This window comes from Saimiri boliviensis, chromosome 8 (genome assembly GCF_048565385.1).
Source record: "Saimiri boliviensis isolate mSaiBol1 chromosome 8, mSaiBol1.pri, whole genome shotgun sequence".
NCBI classification, from domain to species: domain Eukaryota; kingdom Metazoa; phylum Chordata; class Mammalia; order Primates; family Cebidae; genus Saimiri; species Saimiri boliviensis.
In genome coordinates, this window is record NC_133456.1 from 1,755,877 (window position 1) to 1,774,391 (window position 18,515).

The 18,515-nt window shown below is 42.8% G+C and overlaps 2 protein-coding genes across 4 annotated transcripts in view; one reads left to right on the forward strand and one right to left on the reverse strand.

Annotated features, from left to right (window-relative positions):
• Positions 1-18,515, forward strand: part of CMSS1 (cms1 ribosomal small subunit homolog) — a 361,157-nt gene that overhangs the window by 114,933 nt on the left and 227,709 nt on the right. The window lies entirely within an intron of this gene.
• Positions 1-18,515, reverse strand: part of FILIP1L (filamin A interacting protein 1 like) — a 276,807-nt gene that overhangs the window by 91,892 nt on the left and 166,400 nt on the right. For all 3 annotated transcript variants that reach the window (XM_074403541.1, XM_010331394.3, XM_074403540.1), the window contains 3 exons: positions 9,647-9,908; positions 8,445-8,618; positions 4,035-4,213 (listed from right to left, as the gene is read on the reverse strand). In XM_074403541.1, coding sequence (XP_074259642.1) covers positions 4,035-4,213; positions 8,445-8,618; positions 9,647-9,898 — 605 coding nt within the window. In that variant the 5' untranslated portion in view covers positions 9,899-9,908. Of the gene's footprint in view, positions 1-4,034; positions 4,214-8,444; positions 8,619-9,646; positions 9,909-18,515 lie in introns of those variants that run through there.

The window sequence follows — 18,515 nt, forward strand, 5'->3', positions numbered from 1 at the left end:
GAGCGGACTTACCTGAAGTCATTATTTCCCACACTTCCTGTTTAGTTACGTGCTGTTCATTTAATACTACTTTGATGCACATGGCCTTAAAACAGGCAGAAATTAGTTATGCCTCATGAGGCCTGCAGTCTCCCAGCAAGAGGCAGGAAGGCAGGAAGGGTGGACGCGGATGGGCGGGCAGTACCAAGATACAGAAATAGTGATGTTGTCCAGGCAAAGTAAGGGAAATCACTTACGCATCAAGTGAGTTAAGTATTGGTTTAAGGCCGGGCGCGGTGGCTCAAGCCTGTCATCCCAGCACTTTGGGAGGCCGAGGCGGGTGGATCACGAGGTCAAGAGATCGAGACCATCCTGGTCAACACGGTGAAACCCCGTCTCTACTAAAAATACAAAAAATTGGCATGGTGGCACGTGCCTATAATCCCAGCTACTTAGGAGGCTGAGGCAGGAGAATTGCCTGAACCCAGGAGGCGGAGGTTGCGCTGAGCAGAGATCACTCCATTTGCACTCCAGCCTGGGTAACAAGAGCGAAACTCCGTCTCAAAAAAAAAAAAAAAAAAAAAAAGAATTGGTTTAATATATATTGTCACATTCACACAATTCCATCTGGAAACTGTTTCTTGGCATATAGAAAGAGATGAATATTCTCCTGTCTCTGGAATGGCTAAACAGGGAGTGATAGACACTTTTTCCTACCTCTTGTTAATGGTATGTTCACTTTAATTATTCTTCAAGGCAAAAAATCCTATAAAGGAAATTTTATATCCTATAAAGCTAAAATAAAGATCTCTTACATTCTTTCTCGTAAATTCATTTTGTATATTTAGAAATACTGTTCTTGATACATTGACTCAGTGGTATATACTTTACACTCTTTCCCACCCTTTTGCTTTTCCTGCAGCCCATGGCCTTTATTCTCACTGATCTTTTGTTCCCATTTCCCAGTGCTGCTCCTCCTTGCTCTCTTGGTTGAAATAATCTTTGCCATCTGCCTCCCAATATTCCAGAGTAACATCAGGATAGCCCTCCCCAGCCTTCCTCCAGAAGATAGGCGAGATACACAGTGAATATGAGAACTCTCCTCCAACAGCCTTTCACATTCCCATCATAAATCTGTATCATCTTGCCCTTTTATTAATGTGGTAAGCGCCCCAGGCAGGGACAGCCTGCACCTCTTTGATCTATGGCAGGCAACACTCTGACCGTGGTCAGTAAATGTCCATAATAATGCAAGATGAAAGTGTCTGTGTTCAGCCAGTTAGTGCCAAGTAAGTATGGAAGCCAAACGAGGCCACTAGCACCAAACCACAGGGGTTCAAAATAATGTTTAATATAACGTTGTCTCATTGAATAACAAATCTGATATTGTAATGCCTGAGTCCAGTCTTCCTTTGGTGCCGGATTTCTTGTGCCCCTGCAGATATTTCAGAGTTCGTGAGGAGCAAGTTAATAAGACCTTTCTTCTGCCCGCTCTGTGCCATGTAGTGAAAAATAAACTTCCTGGAAAAAACTGAGTGAATGTAAGTGCCATGGATTCTCTGGCACTCCAAAGAAGTATCACTCATAAAGTATGTGGAAAAGAAATGGGAGTTTGCTATTAGCCTAGATATTGAAGTAACTAACTTAAGTTACCTAGCTGAAGTATGAATTGGAAGTAGTTGGATAAGCCAGTTGAAATTTCTAAAATTTTGGAAAGGAGAGCTCACAGGTAATTATTTTTTTCTGCATTTCTCTGTGACTGTTAGAATGTGGCATCATTAGCACTGGAACTCATAAAAGTACACATGGCAATAACAAAAGTGAGATAAATGCCCAGTAAAAATTTGACATTGCCAAGATTGGTCACTTTCCATCTTTTCAGTATTAACGCTTTTCAGGGGGTTAATTGTCCTTTAAATTTTATAAGAGTGCTTATACTGTCCACGGTGGTTCGGAATAGAGGGTCAAAGTAGAATAAAATAATCTACCCTACACATGGTTAGAAAATATTTACCCACCAGGCCGGGCGCGGTGGCTCACGCCTGTAATCCCAGCACTTTGGGAGACCGAGGCGGGTGGATCACGAGGTCAAGAGATCGAGACCATCCTGGTCAACATGGTGAAACCCCGTCTCTACTAAAAATACAAAACATTAGCTGGGCATGGTGGCGCGTGCCTGTAATCCCAGCTCCTCAGGAGGCTGAGGCAGGAGAATTGCCTGAACCCAGGAGGCGGAGGTTGCGGTGAGCCGAGATCGCGCCATTGCACTCCAGCCTGGGTCACAAGGGCGAAACTCCGTCTCAAAAAAAAAAAAAGAAAGAAAGAAAATATTTACCAACCAAACTCTCCTTTTTTGCAGCTAAGCTTCTCAAAATACTAGTTGACATTTAAGCTCCTACATTCTTATTTCTTATTTTGTTTTTCAAAGCATTGCCGTTTGGCCTCTGTCCTGACTGCTTTATTGAAATGGCTCATTAAGTTCCTCAGAATCTTCTTCATTGCCAAATCCTGGGACATTTCATTCTTTTCTGCATTATTTGGTGCTATTTGACTGTACACTCTTTTTTTAACGTCTTTGCTTGCTTCATTTCATTGCCTTCTTTGTTTTCTGATTCTTCTAAGCTTCCACCATTTTTTTTTTCTTTCAGAAAACTGCCAAGCCTTAATGTAGTCTAGAGTTCCCCTTTCAACATTATCTCTTCTCACCACACCAAACATGCACAGTTTCAGCTGTCACTACTACACATACATATCACCAGCCCATCCTTTTGCAGACCTACATATCCAACCATAGATTGACTTTATATATATTGTTATTTTCACCAGATACTGAAATATATATCAAGATATCTCATACTCAGCATGTCTAAACCAGGACTCATCTACCACTCACCAAATATAAACCCTCCTGCCTGATCAAAATCCTGCAATACGGAAAGCTGTGCCCCATTCCCATATTGCATGTGGTGGTGAATAGCTGGGAGTGCTGCTCAGTGACTCCATGTTTCCCTTGCTCTGCTCTCCCCTCTCGGCAGTCACTAATTCATACCGACTAGACATCGTAAGTAGTCCCTGCGCCCACGCCTCCTTCCAGCCTCATGGCCATTGGAACACACCCCCTCATCTTTCTCGTCTAGACATGTGCCTCCCATGTGAGCTTCCCCCACCCAGCCTAAAGCTCCTCCAGTTGCTCCTCCACGGTCCCCTAATCGTTTATTAGGAAAGCGTAACAGATCATCTCATTTTCCCTTCCACAATTTTCCATTTGCTCCTTCAGGCCAATGGTATAAAGTCCAGTAGCTCAAGGCGAGGCTTTCCTTTTCTCGCCCTACAGCCATGGGCTGTGCTGTCGCCATGTGAAAAGCTGGCGTTCCCTCAGAATGCAGATTCTTTTCTCACTTCTGTACGAACATATGTATTTCACCCCTTGTCATGAATATAGTTCGCATTCTCTTTTTTTTTTTTTTTTTTGAGACAGAGTTTCCCTCTTGTGACCCAGGCTGGAGTGCAATGGCGCGATCTCGGCTCACCGCAACCTCTGCCTCCTGGGTTCAGGCAATTCTCCTGCCTCAGCCTCCTGAGTAGCTGGGATTACAGGCACGCGCCACCATGCCCAGCTAATTTTTTGTATTTTTAGTAGAGACGGGGTTTCACCATGTTGACCAGGATGGTCTCGATCTCTCGACCTCGTGATCCACCCGTCTCGGCCTCCCACAGTGCTGGGATGACAGGCGTGAGCCACCGCGCCCGGCTAGTTTGCATTCTTGTTTGCCTAGGGACCAGACTCCTATTTCCTACCCTTGGCAGCCTTTACGTGGCACTGCCTTGAAGAGTTTCCGGCCCCACCTTTATGGTTCCACAGGCCTTATCACATCTGGTTATTCACACATTGTACTGATAACGTCTTTAAACATATCCTTTCCCTCACCCTGGACTGTGAGATCTTTGAGAACAGAGACTGTGTCATACACATCTTTGTATCCCTGGCACCTGGTCCAGTGGCCAGCCCACGGGTTGCAGAATGGGACATTGCTTTTTGTCGAAAGCAGCCTTACCTTTCACATTCCTGCTCTAGTAAGCGCATGAACTCATCACTCTTCTCCATGTATTCCTTGTGTTTTCTCTTTTCTTCCTCCAGCTGCAGTATGGTTTGCCTGTGGGATTTTTCTACCGTTAAAAGCTGTCCCAGGATTCGTCTGTGAGATTCTTTATGTTTTTCCACAACTTTGTCCAACTATGAAAGAAAACACATTTATAGCCTGTTAACACATTGTTTAGAATACTGCCATCTTTCACTCGTTTAGAAGTGTTCCTGTTTTGATGAATTCAGGAATTTTTTTTTTAATCTCCTTGTTTAGTGTTTATTCTCCTTAATTGATACTTTCGGGTGCATTTCAACATAAATGGAGTCTTTTTATTGTCATCAAATTTTTCTAGAGAGAATAATCTGTGCCCCTGTGGGTATCAACAGTTTCCACATCACCTCTTTCTGACACTCTTAACGTCTCTCTCCTGAGAAGCTACATTAAAGGAATGACAGGCAGTAAGAGGATCCTCGCACAGTGTTGGATTCGCATCTGCTCTAGATGATCTCTTCGGCACCAGCCCACCCGATTATTCTCTCTACCAGTATGTGCCTCTTGGATCTCTCTACCAGTACCTGCTCATGTTTTACATGTTATACATCAAGCTATTTCCATTAAAATAGATATATGGGCCGGACGCGGTGGCTCACGCCTGTAATCCCAGCACTTTGGGAGGCCGAGGCGGGTGGATCACGAGATCAAGAGATCGAGACCATCCTGGCTAACATGGTGAAACCCCGTCTCTACTAAAAATACAAAAATTAGCTGGGCATGGTGGCGCGTGCCTGTAATCCCAGCTGCTCAGGAGGCTGAGGCAGGAGAATTGCCTGAGCCCAGGAGGCGGAGGTTGCGGTGAGCCGAGATCGCGCCATTGCACTCCAGCCTGGGAAACAAGAGCGAAACTCCGTCTCAAAAACAAAACAAAAAACAAAAAAACATCATTTGAGAGGGAGGCCACAGTGTTGATTGTCATGGAAATTTGTCTCAAACCGCTGTAGCCCTCTGAACATTTTATCTTCAGTTGCCCAAACATTAGTTTATTGTAAGGAAAATTCAAATCAACTGCTTTTGGAATTAGAGAGTGAAGTAGTGATAGGATCAGGTTTAATTTAGGTAGTTATTAGTTGACTTAGAAAATACATTCAATTTAATTTGTCACAAGACTGACATTAGAATCAGTACATGAATAATTGTAGTAGGTTTTCAGTAAAGCATAAATGAATTACTAAAAGATGCTTTTCTAAATGCAAAAAAAAAAAAAAAGTATTTCCCTGGAGAGCTTATAATTGTCAAGATATGCATATTAAACTTTATTCAACCCAAAGAAATAGAAGGTTTATTTAATTCACCCTTGCTTCCCACTGTGGTTTTTTCCCCTTGTATGTTGGTGGGTGGTTGTTTGTGGAGAACGGGTAGGAAGGCTAGAGGGAGTCAGTGCCCTTCATTCACTCCATGACCTCCTAAAGCGGCCTCCCGTCCTCCAGCCTCACCTCCTTGCAGTGTGTGCTCACCCCTGACAGCAGGACTTCTCACGAGCGGGGCTACTCCACTCTCAAAAGGCCCTTCACGGTCCGCACCTCCCGCACGTTAGCCCTATCTTCCCACCGATTCTACCCAACTTTCAGCCACGCCGGACTTCACGCACCTCTTAAACTTCACCTTAGTCCTCCAAGACTGCTTTTTTCAGTGCCAAGACCTGGAAACAGTTTTTTTCTCTTTCACCAAGACTTTTCCTATACATTAGCTCTTCAAAACATATTATCTCACTAAATGAATAAAATGAAATTTAAAAGCTTAATTGTACCATTGCTTAAGTATTTTAGGATTTGCCCTAGGTTATGCTAATCATACTGAGACATTTTTAGTATAGTATGATAAAAATCCGAAATGTTTTTATATTGTCTGTAATATATATTTTGGAAGAACTAAGAATACCTTAGGCTTTTAACTTTTTTTTTTTTTGAGACGGAGTTTCGCTCTTGTTACCCAGGCTGGAGTGCAATGGCGCGATCTTGGCTCACCGCAACCTCCGCCTCCTGGGTTCAAGCAATTCTCCTGCCTCAGCCTCCTGAGTAGCTGGGATTACAGGCACGCGCCACCATGCCCAGCTAATTTTTTGTATTTTTAGTAGAGACGGGGTTTCACCATGTTGACCAGGATGGTCTCGATCTCTTGACCTCGTGATCCACCCGCCTCGGCCTCCCAAAGTGCTGGGATTACAGGCTTGAGCCACCGCGCCGGGCCAACTTTTTTTTGTGTGTGTGGTAAATTCTGATATAGAACCACAGGCTGGAAAGGAATATGAGGGCGAAACTGCTGTGGGCTGAGTCCTTCCCTCCTCCCTCCCTCTTGACCACACCGCTGCCCCTATTCCCGGACCCAGCCACGTTCCATCTCCCAGGCTTCCACCAGCTTTTCATCTTAAGTCGCTGTTCCTGTCGTGTCATGTAATAACTGAGAGCAGTTTGTTCTTCTAAGTTATTTTGCCTTAAGAATTAAATAAATCACCTCTCGTTTACTCTAGACATGACTGAGATTTTTTTAGATTTTTCAAGAAGAACATTATGAGGAAAATAAAAGAGAGGAGGGGCTGTTAGCACTTCGAGATCGGAGAATGCCAAAGAATAACTTTAGCATGCAAGGTGCTTATTCTGATATGATGAGGGTCCAGTCACAGCTGCTCTCAGCGGGACTGCTGCCCTCTCTCCCTTTATTTTCTTCAGCCTTGTCTAGAGAATCCTAGTCAGAATTCCCCTTCGCTGTTTATTTTCTGGGCATTCCCCTCTTCCTATTACTTTCGAGACCGAGGAAAAGGATACACAATTGGGTTGTGTACATAAAATTATTTTGGCTTCAAGGAATTGCATAAACTGAGCTGAGGAGAGAGAAATCTGCAAGCGGGAAGTAGAAGAAAGAGCAGAAAATTGACAAATTATGGAGGCGGCAATGTGAGAGGTGTATATGTACAGAGGAATCTGTTGGAAGAGTGATCGAAGAAGGTTGTATGTGTAAAACAAGGCCAGATTATGGGGAATTTCAGAGTTAGGATTGCAAGCATTTGCACAAAGGGGGTATTTCCAGTTTTGCATGTGCACAATAGAATTATTTTGTAATTACAGTTTTCCCACTGATTTGAACTTAAGTTTGGAATCATTCTGTTTCATTTCACACTGAAGTGTTCAGGGGTTATGCCATTTGTAGAGTTTGTTAGGGATATGTTCAGTGATCATTAATTTGCATTTGAGCTCACAGGTGTTGGGGAATTGGCACCTGACACCGTTTCACAGTTAATACGTTGGGAGCAAGGATACAGTTTTAACAGTATTGACTTGAATGCAGCTCTGGTTCCTTTTGTTTAAAATTTGGATTAAAGAGCAAGTCAACAGACTTTGGGTGGTCTCATCTTCACCCCTTAGAGACGCAGATCCGTATGACCACACTCCTTCACTATTTGGCAAGACAGTAGTCTTCTCTCATGAGACACCAAAGACAAGAATAGCAAGGACATTAGAGGTCAGTCCTGAGGTAGGTTGCCGGAGTTTATGTGAGGGAAATTTGTCTGAAACTTGCTTTCACTCTCCATCCTTGACTCATGTTCCTAGCTGTTTCTTTTCTGTAAAAATGAAAAATTATGAAATTTTCCATGAAGGTCTCAGAGGAAAATAGAAGAATAAAAGAAGAATGCCAAAGGGTTTCAGAAATGTCAGCAAGTAAGAGAACAAGCAGTACTACCTTTTCTGCAGCGGCGGCCCTGTTGGGACTGCCCACCTTTGCCTTTGCAATTGCTAGGCCCACTTGATGGGGGAAAGGTCTTTGCCGTTCTTAAACTTTTGAAGGAAAAAGACGGTATACACTCATCTAAAATATATGTTTTTAAAACCTCTACTTCTTGGACAGTTCTTCAGATTATTTCCATTAATGCTTAAAATTTCTGTGACATAATACCTCAGCTTTTTCAAAGAAATTAACCTCTATGGTTGAACTTTATCTGTTTTTTGTACAGCCTGGGTGCCCTGCAAGTCCCCAGAGTGTGTGTGTGTGTGTGTGTGTATAAGCACATGTGTGTGTGTGCATATGTGTGTGCGTGTGTGTGTGCATGCGTGTGTGCATGCATGCCTGCACATGCACGTGAAAGGGAGGGAGCATTCTCTGGCATTTGGTAGATTCTAGCTTATGTCAAGAAACACACCTAGTGGACACATCCTGTCTATGGTTCCTTCTTTTTAACTTTCCTGTAGAACTTGCTGTATTTATTTTGTGTGGACTTTAAGTGCATTAGAAAGTAAAACTGTAAGGAATCAGAGGAGTTACAGATCATGCTCATCTGCAGGGCTTGTGCTCGGCTGCCTCGCAGGTACACACCCCTGAAGTGGTACATACCTCATTCATTGGTTTCTCATAGATGTCCTCCTGCCAAGGGGCAGATTTCGCTTGAAAAGCATCTCTCTGGAGAGCCTCTAACACCTTTTTTGGAGTGACAAACCCATACTGAGCTTCCAGCAAAGCCAGGTCCATTTTTTCAGCCTTTAAAATGCCTATGACCTCATCTCGAGCCTGTAGGAACAAAAAGTGTTTCAGAAAGCCTGCTGTCTTTACCAGCGGCCTCAGCAAGTGATTTTCATGATAGCTGGCAGTGCTTTTTCTTGTCTTTGAAATATAAATGAATCGTGTTTCATTTTCACACTTTCGTAAAAGGTATCAAAACTGTATCTCTTCATCCTTCTTATAGTCTAATTAAACAATTGATGTTTTAAAAAGTGATTACTATACAACATTGGAGGACCACATTTTTTTTTTTTTGAGACGGAGTTTCGCTCTTGTTACCCAGGCTGGAGTGCAATGGCGCGATCTCGGCTCACCGCAACCTCCGCCTCCTGGGTTCAGGCAATTCTCCTGCCTCAGCCTCCTGGGTAGCTGGGATTACAGGCACATGCCACCATGCCCAGCTAATTTTTTTGTATTTTTAGTAGAGACGGGGTTTCACCATGTTGACCAGGATGGTCTCGATCTCTTGACCTCGTGATCCACCCGCCTCGGCCTCCCAAAGTGCTGGGATTACAGGCGTGAGCCACCGTGCCTGGCCCCACATTTTTTAATATTGTGTTTGAGAAGCAGATAACATGATACCACTAGCATCTGGATTTTCAGAGGGTAGGAAATAAAATTCTCCATAGGTGTAGCCGCTGTTTTTAGATTTTCATGTAGGTTAATTATGCAAAGACAAGTCTAGGACCCAGTTCACATGGGGTACAAAAGCATCTGTTGTGGTTTAAACCAATCCTGAAGTCATCTGGTGTTATTGCTACTGATGTGTGTATGTGCACTGAAAGTCCTAAACAGCCTCAGCAGAGGATGTGACCTTTCCCAGCCTGTACGCCAATCCCATGTCATCACGACAGCCCCTTTAGATGGGATTATTTGCACTTTGAGTTGGCAGAGGAGAATTCTGTGTATACATACTTATGCTTAGCTTTTATGTACACACATGTATGAACCACAGATCTCTTTTTCTATGGCAGGAACACCGAATTCACAAGCAGCCTTATTTGAAGCATGAGAGGGATAACTCCAACCCAGCTGACCTGCAGTTCTCCTTCCAGAATGCTGAGGAGAAATAGCAGGTCATCTCTTGAGAGGTCTTCTGCTTGGTGGCCATTACCACTGTGTGGCTTCTCTGCCTTGGGACAGGGAAGTATTACATCCGACTCCCTGGGGGGGTCTTTGTCTTGCTGTCTGTGCTTCATGCTTTTAGGTCCTTGGAAACTGTGGCCTTTAGTGTGTCTTGGAAGTTTCTTTGGGGCTGAGCCCTCCGTGTCACTGCCTCTGGAACGCATTCCTTACAGCCTGGAAGGAGGGAAGACAATTTGTGACACTTAATGGAAATAGAGTTGCCTATTACTGCTTTAACAAGTCTGCATTCTTGTTATGTTTACCACAGCCCAAACTCAGTCTTTTTGATGTCTACCGCAGGGAAGGGTGTTAGCACATCCATAAATCACAGCCTTATTTACACTTCTGCTTTTAAAGTAAACGTTTTAAAAAATGTGTTCTGCTTTGATTAAGGCCACTTATGTCCATGGGTAAACAGGCTGTGTTTGAACTTCACCCGCCAAGCATTCCACCTTAGGAACCCAGGTCAGACCTCCAGCCATGGCCTAAGTGCTTACTTAAGTTAAGGTGTACTTAACATAATTATAGTATTGTAAAACGGTGACTCTGCTATTTCTTCTAACTTTCTTCAGATCTACTCTATAGTATTGCCTTTAAAAACTGTTGGGGGTTTGGTGGGGTTTTTTGTTTTGTTTTTAAAACTGGTTAGCTTTTAAAAGTGCATTAAGACAGAAATGGCAGAATTACTGCTACAGAATGACTGGGATAGTTTGTTTTGAAGGCCAAGTCTAGTATTAAAGGAATGAAGGTTTGGTCCCTGGCTATATTCCTGTATTCCTGACATTCTTCTAAAACTCTAGATCTTTCCTTGGGTAAGTCAAGGGCTTATATTTAGGACCCTCATCTTCAAAGCAGGGATACTGCTGCCTAACGTAGTCAGCCAATATGGAAACAATATAAAACAAATTAATATTTAAAAGACACATAAGGTCCACATCTGATTATGTAATCATCTAAATGAATTTATAATAGGAAGAAAAATTCTTCCACTGTTGAGGTTTCTAACTAGAAGAGAAAATATCAGTTGAACTTATAATTGACTCCAGCGGCATATAAGCAGATTATTAATTTTACTCTTTGTCCCTACAAATCATGAAACTGTCATCATCACCAGTACCTTACTTCTAGTTTGTAATATTTCTTCAAAAAATCTGAAAAACTCAAGTGTCCAGAAAAGTATAGAAAATATAACAAACAGCTACATGCTACCACACAAATTTATAAAATTTTAAAATTTATCATATATTAGAAGACAACTTTTAAGTACTGTATTATAGATGTATTACAATGAATGTATCTCTTCTGAAATCCATTCTCCTCCCTCCCTTCCTACTCCGGATCCACATAATCTTGAATTTGGTATTTCTCATCCCCCTGCATTTTTTTTTTTTTGAGACAGAGTTTCATTCTTGTTACCCAGGCTGGAGTGCAATGGCGCGATCTCGACTCACCGCAACCTCCGCCTCCTGGGTTCAGGCAATTCTCCTGCCTCAGCCTCCTGAGTAGCTGCGATTACAGGCACGCGCCACCATGCCCAGCTAATGTTTTGTATTTTTAGTAGAGACGGGGTTTTGCCATGTTGACCAGGGTGGTCTCGATCTCTTGACCTCGTGATCCACCCGCCTCGGCCTCCCAAAGTGCTGGGATTACAGGCTTGAGCCACCGCGCCCGGCCCCCCTGCATGTTTTATATGTTTAAAAACATGTATATATATTGCTGAACAGTGTATAGTATTGCATGTGTTCAAACCTTATATAAATAACATATCGAATGTATCTTTCTAAAACTTGCTTTTTCATCCTAGATTTTTGAGATTCATTTTACCGTTTTTATTTATTTATTTTATGTTTGGTGCCAAAACCCAGGAACAGAATTTTACTGTTTTTAAATACTTTTTTTTTTTCGGTATTTGACAAAATCCTACTTAAAAAAAAAAATCCTACTTCAAACATTCTTGCACGTTTTTCCCTTGTGTTAGGTGATAAGAATTCTGTCAGAAATTATCTGTGCAACTTAATTAAGACATTGACCCCACTGCTGGGTGCAGTGGCTCACGCCTGTAATCCCAGCACTTTGGGAGGCCAAGGGCAGGCAGATTACCTGAGGTCAGGAGTTCAAGACCATCCTGGCCAACAGGGCGAAACCCTGTCTCTACTGAAAATACAAAAAAGTAGCCACGTGTGATGGCACCCGCCTGTAATCCGCGCTACTTGGGAGGCTGAGGCCCGGGAATCGCTTGAACGCAGGAGGTGGAGGTTGTAGTGAGCCAACATGGCATCCTGAACTCCGGCCTGGGTGACAAAGTGTGACTCTGTCTCAAAAAGAAAAAAAAAAAAGGAGACATAGACCTTCTTTACGCCCATTGACCTGATCTGTGAAGTGGGAAGTAAGGGAGCACTTACTATGTGGGCTAAGCATTCTTCTGAGCATTTTCCATATGTAGCTCCTCCAAGTCTCATAACAACACTGTGAGGTAGGGAATATTATTATCTCCATTTTATAGTGAACAAAGGGAGTCATGGGAAACTTATTGAAGGTTGCACAGCTCGTAAGTGGCAAAACTGGGATTTGAGTTTAGGAAACCTAGCTCAGGGACCCACAGTCTGAAAAACCATGCCATCAGGTCATGATGCTATATTGCCTGAGACAAATGCATATAAACTCTGGTGCAAACACCTTGTCTGAAAACTGCCTATAGCCTTACTGAAGAGGCTATTTACAAATACAGTACAGATGAGCGGTGACGTGTGGTAGTAGCTGCCACTGGCTCCTCCCTAGGTAGCCAGGGAAGGGTTCATTTATCTGAGAAAAGCGAAGGCATAGAAGAAGGTATATTTTTGTGTAGGGATAGGAGGTTGGGGATGTGTAAGAGATAAGTTTGGGAAAAACCTCATTGTGTGTATATGTATTTATTTATACAAATATTCATGTAAGCCGGGCGCGGTGGCTCACGCCTGTAATCCCAGCACTTTGGGAGGCCAAGGTGGGTGGATCACGAGGTAAAGAGATCGAGACCATCCTGGTCAACATGGTGAAACCCCGTCTCTACTAAAAATACAAAAATTAGCTGGGCATGGTGGCATGTGCCTGTAATCCCAGCTACTCAGGAGGCTGAGGCAGGAGAATTGCCTGAACCCAGGAGGTGGAGGTTGCGGTGAGCCGAGATCGCGCCATTGCACTCCAGCCTGGGTAACAAGAGCGAAACTCCGTCTCAAAAAAAAAAAAAAAAAAAAAAAAAAAAAAAAATTCATGTACTAGCAAAGTATATTATGCGCCTTAGAAAAACATACTCTAGGCCGGGCGCGGTGGCTCAAGCCTGTAATCCCAGCACTTTGGGAGGCCGAGGCGGGTGGATCACGAGGTCAAGAGATCGAGACCATCCTGGTCAACATGGTGAAACCCCGTCTCTACTAAAAATACAAAAAACTCGCTGGGCATGGTGGCACGTGCCTGTAATCCCAGCTACTCAGGAGGCTGAGGCAGGAGAATTGCTTGAACCCAGGAGGCGGAGGTTGCGGTGAGCCGAGATCGTGCCATTGCACTCCAGCCTGGGTAACAAGAGCGACACTCTGTCTCAAAAAAAAAAAAAAAAAAAAGAAAAACATACTCTAAAAAGAAAAAATTGAAAAATTAGACATAAATACCATTTCTAATTATATTCCTCACCCCCATTGCATTTTCTCGAACACCTAGGAATATCCTTACTCTGGGCTATAGAAATAATGGAAGGTTGGTACATAAATATATTCAATATAGGTAAATATTACATTCTGCTTTATTTATAGATATGTTCACACATGAATGACAGAGCTGTTATGTCTTTTGTTTGTTTTTGTTTGTTTGTTTGTTTGTTTGTTTGTTTTGAGACGGAGTTTCGCTCTTGTTACCCAGGCTGGAGTGCAATGGCGCGATCTCGGCTCACCGCAACCTCCGCCTCCTGGGTTCAGGCAATTCTCCTGCCTCAGCCTCCTGAGTAGCTGGGATTACAGGCACGCACCACCATGCCCAGCTAATTTTTGTATTTTTAGTAGAGACGGGGTTTCACCATGTTGACCAGGATGGTCTCGATCTCTTGACTTCATGTTCCACCCGCCTCGGCCTCCCAAAGTGCTGGGATTACAGGCGTGAGCCACCGCTCCCGGCACTTCTTTTCATTTCCTGGAAGTACATAGGGTTCGGTTTTTGTTTCTTCATTTTGCATGAAGAATCCCTATGCTTTCTTCTTACCCACATAGTCATGTGTGAAACAGTCGCCTACTGATAAGAATCAACTTGTATCTTGCTGGTCATCAATGAGAATTTCTCTGCCCTCATCAACTTAATCCAGGCTATGCCCTTCAGAATACTAAGATAACGTAAACTTTGATTTAGCAGGGTAATTTGTTAAACATTGCTCACAAGTAGTGCGCTTTTAGCTTAAGGCGGCCCTGAGCTGCAACAGAAGACCGAATGGAGCTCTGTATACACTCTACCTTCCTCGCCTCACTCTTACAGTGGGTTCCATGAAATGTGACAAGAGAGCACACAGGTCCTCTGCGAGTGATGATATTCGTCAGTGGTAAAAAAGGAATGACCTGAAACACTTTTATAGTGTGTTTGTGATTCTTTTAAAGAAATTAGAGTTTTACCGAGACCACCAATTCTCTTTGGAGGCTGGGGGTAGTAGCATCAACATTCTCACTGATTAACGAAGGGGTGCTCACATCGGATTTGTGAACAGACCCATCGTGTGCAGACTTCTGGTCTACTGAGGAGCACGTGTCTCTGCATGTTTACAGTGGTGGAGTTTCCGTGCCCCTCTGCCAACAACCACAAAATGATCAGTAATGAGAAGTAATTAAGTATCTAGAGGAAGAAAACAAAGACATGAATTTCATGATACTCTCATGCTTTGTATTATCAGTGACTTCATTGTTTCTCTTGGCAGATTTTTAATGGATCTGTGCTTGGCCCAGGAGTGCATACTAGGGTAAAGAAAAATTTTGTAATTGCAACAGTGGTTTGGGACTTTCAGGTTACAAAAAAAAAAAAAAAAAAAAAAAAACAGGAAAGCTGCTTTTGTGTACACCAAATAATGATGCTTTACTCGTCATAAAGTGCTGACATAGTACGTGGTGAGTGTGCAAGGAAAATAACCTGCTTAGCTGTCAGTTTAACACAGCCTAATGTTTTGTTATCTGTGACTGTCATAACCATAGAATGATGACCTTCAGGAGTGTAGGCTGGGAATCAGGAAACCTGGCCTCTGATCCCAGCTTTGCCTTTAATTGGCCTGGGTCTGTGTTGTTGCTTATAAAATGAGACTACTGGGTAGGTTGGCCCCATGAGGTCATTCAGAATGGAACAAGGACCAGGGACTCTTTCCCTTGACCTCTACCCTGTTCCTCATCCCCTACTGGATTCCCCTGACCTGAGACTAGATGATCTCTGAAGTTCCAGGATTTCCCACTGTAGAATTCTGGGATTCTCTGTTGTCTTGTATCTATGGATACAAATACAGTGCAGTTGGCAGTGAGAAGTAGATTCTGCTTTGGTTTCCTCTGTAGTTCCTTTAGTCAGTATTTCTTGGGTTTAAGTTAGTTGAAATCATGGTGGATCTTGGTAAGGATGTGTCTACTGCAAGAGGACTATAAGATAGTTTGTAATTATTTACTTAATTTATTTACAGGAAATGGCCAAAGGTGAACAGTGGTCTATTCTACTCATCTCTTCCTCCAGCAGCCACCCCCCAGCCAATTCCTTATTATAAAAGTTAAATTTTACTGGGCGCGGTGGCTCAAGCCTGTAATCCCAGCACTTTGGGAGGCCGAGGCGGGTGGATCATGAGGTCAAGAGATCGAGACCATCCTGGTCAACATGGTGAAACCCCCTCTCTACTAAAAATATAAAAAAATTAGCTGGGCATGGTGGCGCGTGCCTGTAATCCCAGCTACTCAGGAGGCTGAGGCAGGAGAATTGCCTGAACCCGGGAGGCGGAGGTTGTGGTGAGCCGAGATCCCGCCATTGCACTCCAGCCTGGGTAACAAGAGCGAAACTCCATCTCAAAAAAAAAAAAAGTTAAATTTTAAAAATTGTTATTTATGAATGTTGTATATTAAAAATTACTCTACATAATTAGGTGCTATTTCGACATACTTTTTAGTCATCATTTGCCTGTTTGTTTTTGTTTTAGAATTGTGGATGTGACTAGAGGATATTTTTGCTTGTATCAAATAAGTGAAAAGGCTCAATAAAATAAATCATTTTGGGTCTTGGTCATTTAATATGATATTAAGGTAGCCAAGCAAAACTACTCCAATTTAGAGAAAGAAAATAATAGTAATAATGATAGCTATCATGGATTCATTACTTACCATATACAAGCCCATTCTAAATGCTTGCCTTTGATTAACTCTTTTAATCCTCTCAAAAAACACTTATTACCCCAGTTTGCAGAGGAAGTAACTGAAGCTTGAAGACTTTTTAAATAACTTGCCAAAGGTCATACTGCTAAAATGTGGCAGTCAGGCCCAAATTTAGGTGGTCTGGGTCCAGAGCCTACTAAATCACTATGCTGTATCTACTTAGCTCTTATAAGAAGATAAACACAGTAAAGGAAAAATCCTGGTTTAACATTAATTTATTCAACAAACATTTGTGAAATGAAGCCCTTCCTATGTCAGGTATTGTGCTAGGCAATTTTGTTCTGACTACCTTATTTTATTTCTCTTTTTTTTTTCCTTTTTTTTTTTTTTTTTTTTTTTTTGAGATGGAGTTTTGCTCTTGTTGCCCAGGCTGGAGTGCAGTGGTGCGATACCAGCTCACTGCGACCTCCGCCTGCAGGGTTCTAGCAATTTTCCTGCCTCAGCCTCCCAAGTAGCTGGGATTACAGGCACCTGCCAGCCATGCGGCTAATTATTTTGTATTTTTAGTAGAGATGGGGTTTCACCATTATGGCCAAGCTGATCTCGAACTCCTGACCACAGGTGATCCACCCACCTCGGCCTTCCAGAATTATACGAAAATGTGAGCAATATAAATTCACAAACCCCTAGCCTTTTAGTCTGTTCAATAAAGATGTTTTGTTTTCATATATTGTTTATGTGCAAAAGCTGTATGTTTGAATTCATAGTTATTTTTAAATTTTTATGTGTTCTCTCAACCACTGCTGTCATCTTGAAGTGGCAGGAGACATGTCTTAATACAAATAGTATGAGATTGTGGAATGAAATAGAACTGTTCTTAAATCACAGCTCCAACATGTTAGCTCTGTGGCCTTGGGCGTCTGTGAGCCTTTAAATGCAAAATGGAGATAATAGTACTTGCTAATGGGTTTATTATTCATACTCTGTGAGCACAGGGCCTCTGTTGTTCATGTCTGTATCCCTGTGTCCTACAGAGTTGGACCTCAGCAAGGATTTATTGAGTGATTGAATAATGCAGTCCTCAGCAGAGCTGGTTGGCTCTGGGCAGGAGCTGCCTCATGGTAAAGATGATTCATTTGTGAACCACTGGCTAGAAATTTAGAGAAAGGGTGCTGAGAATCAACTGAAGTAGCTATGTATAGACCTCTTACCACATGCCAGACACTGTTTTAAGTGCTTCAGTTCATTTATCTTATTTATCTTAAATGAAAAAGAAAAAGAACTGTACCAGGGCATTGGTAAAGGTGAATTAAAGGTGGAAACTCTCATAAGAGATAGCAAAGGCAAATAGTATCAATTTCTGGGCAGCACTGGGGCCTACAAAAAGTTCAGGAGGTGTATATGTGAGTGTGTGTGTGTTGTGTGTGTGTGCACGTGCACGTACATTCGTATGTGCTGGGTGGGGAAGAGATGTTAGATCTACATGACTTGCCGGAAATCTGCATTTAATTTCACTGAATTTTGTAGATTTCTGATCATATGTACTCCGATCTGCTATCCATCACCCCCAGCCCTCTCACACACACCCTCACATGCATAAAATGAACTAAGTATGCCCTACACTATTTTTTTTAATTTGACAGCACCATCAACCATCATTAGTTCTGTTCTTAAGCATATAACATTGTATTAAGGCCGTGTCATTTACACTTGGTGTAGTGGGAAATTTTCGACATAAATTGTTTGTTCTGATGGCAAGAAGAAAGCATAAGGCTGGGCGCGGTGGCTCAAGCCTGTAATCCCAGCACTTTGGGAGGCCGAGGCGGGTGGATCACGAGGTCAAGAGATGGTGACCATCCTGGTCAACATGGTGAAACCCCGTCTCTACTAAAAATACAAAAAATTAGCTGGGCATGGTGGTGCGTGCCTGTAATCCCAGCTACTCAGGAGGCTGAGGCAGGAGAATTGCCTGAACCCAGGAGGCGGAGGTTGCGGTGAGCCGAGATCCCGCCATTGCACTCCAGCCTGGGTAACAAGAGTGAAACTCCGTCTCAAAAAAAAAAAAAAGAAGACCGCATAACGCAGAGTGAGTCTGTGCTGACTGTAGGACACTCATGGCCAAGGATCAAAGCTGGGAGGGATTCAAGGCTTCAAGTTTGAATGTGTTTAACACCCCTGCTTAGCTGAGTTTAGAGGGCAGACTGCTGTCTTTCCATTTGCACTTGCATGTCCCCCTATCTTTACACAGAACCTTTAAGCTAAGATTTAGTTCCCTGAAAGGAAATGGAAAGAGATGTATTAAGATTGTGGGGTTCACAGCAGAGCTGGTTGGCCCCTTTAATATTAACCGACTTACGGTAAATGTGATTCATCTATAAAAATACTGACTATAAATAGATGTTAATAGTGCTCAGCTGCAGAACAGCCAGGTTGTGCT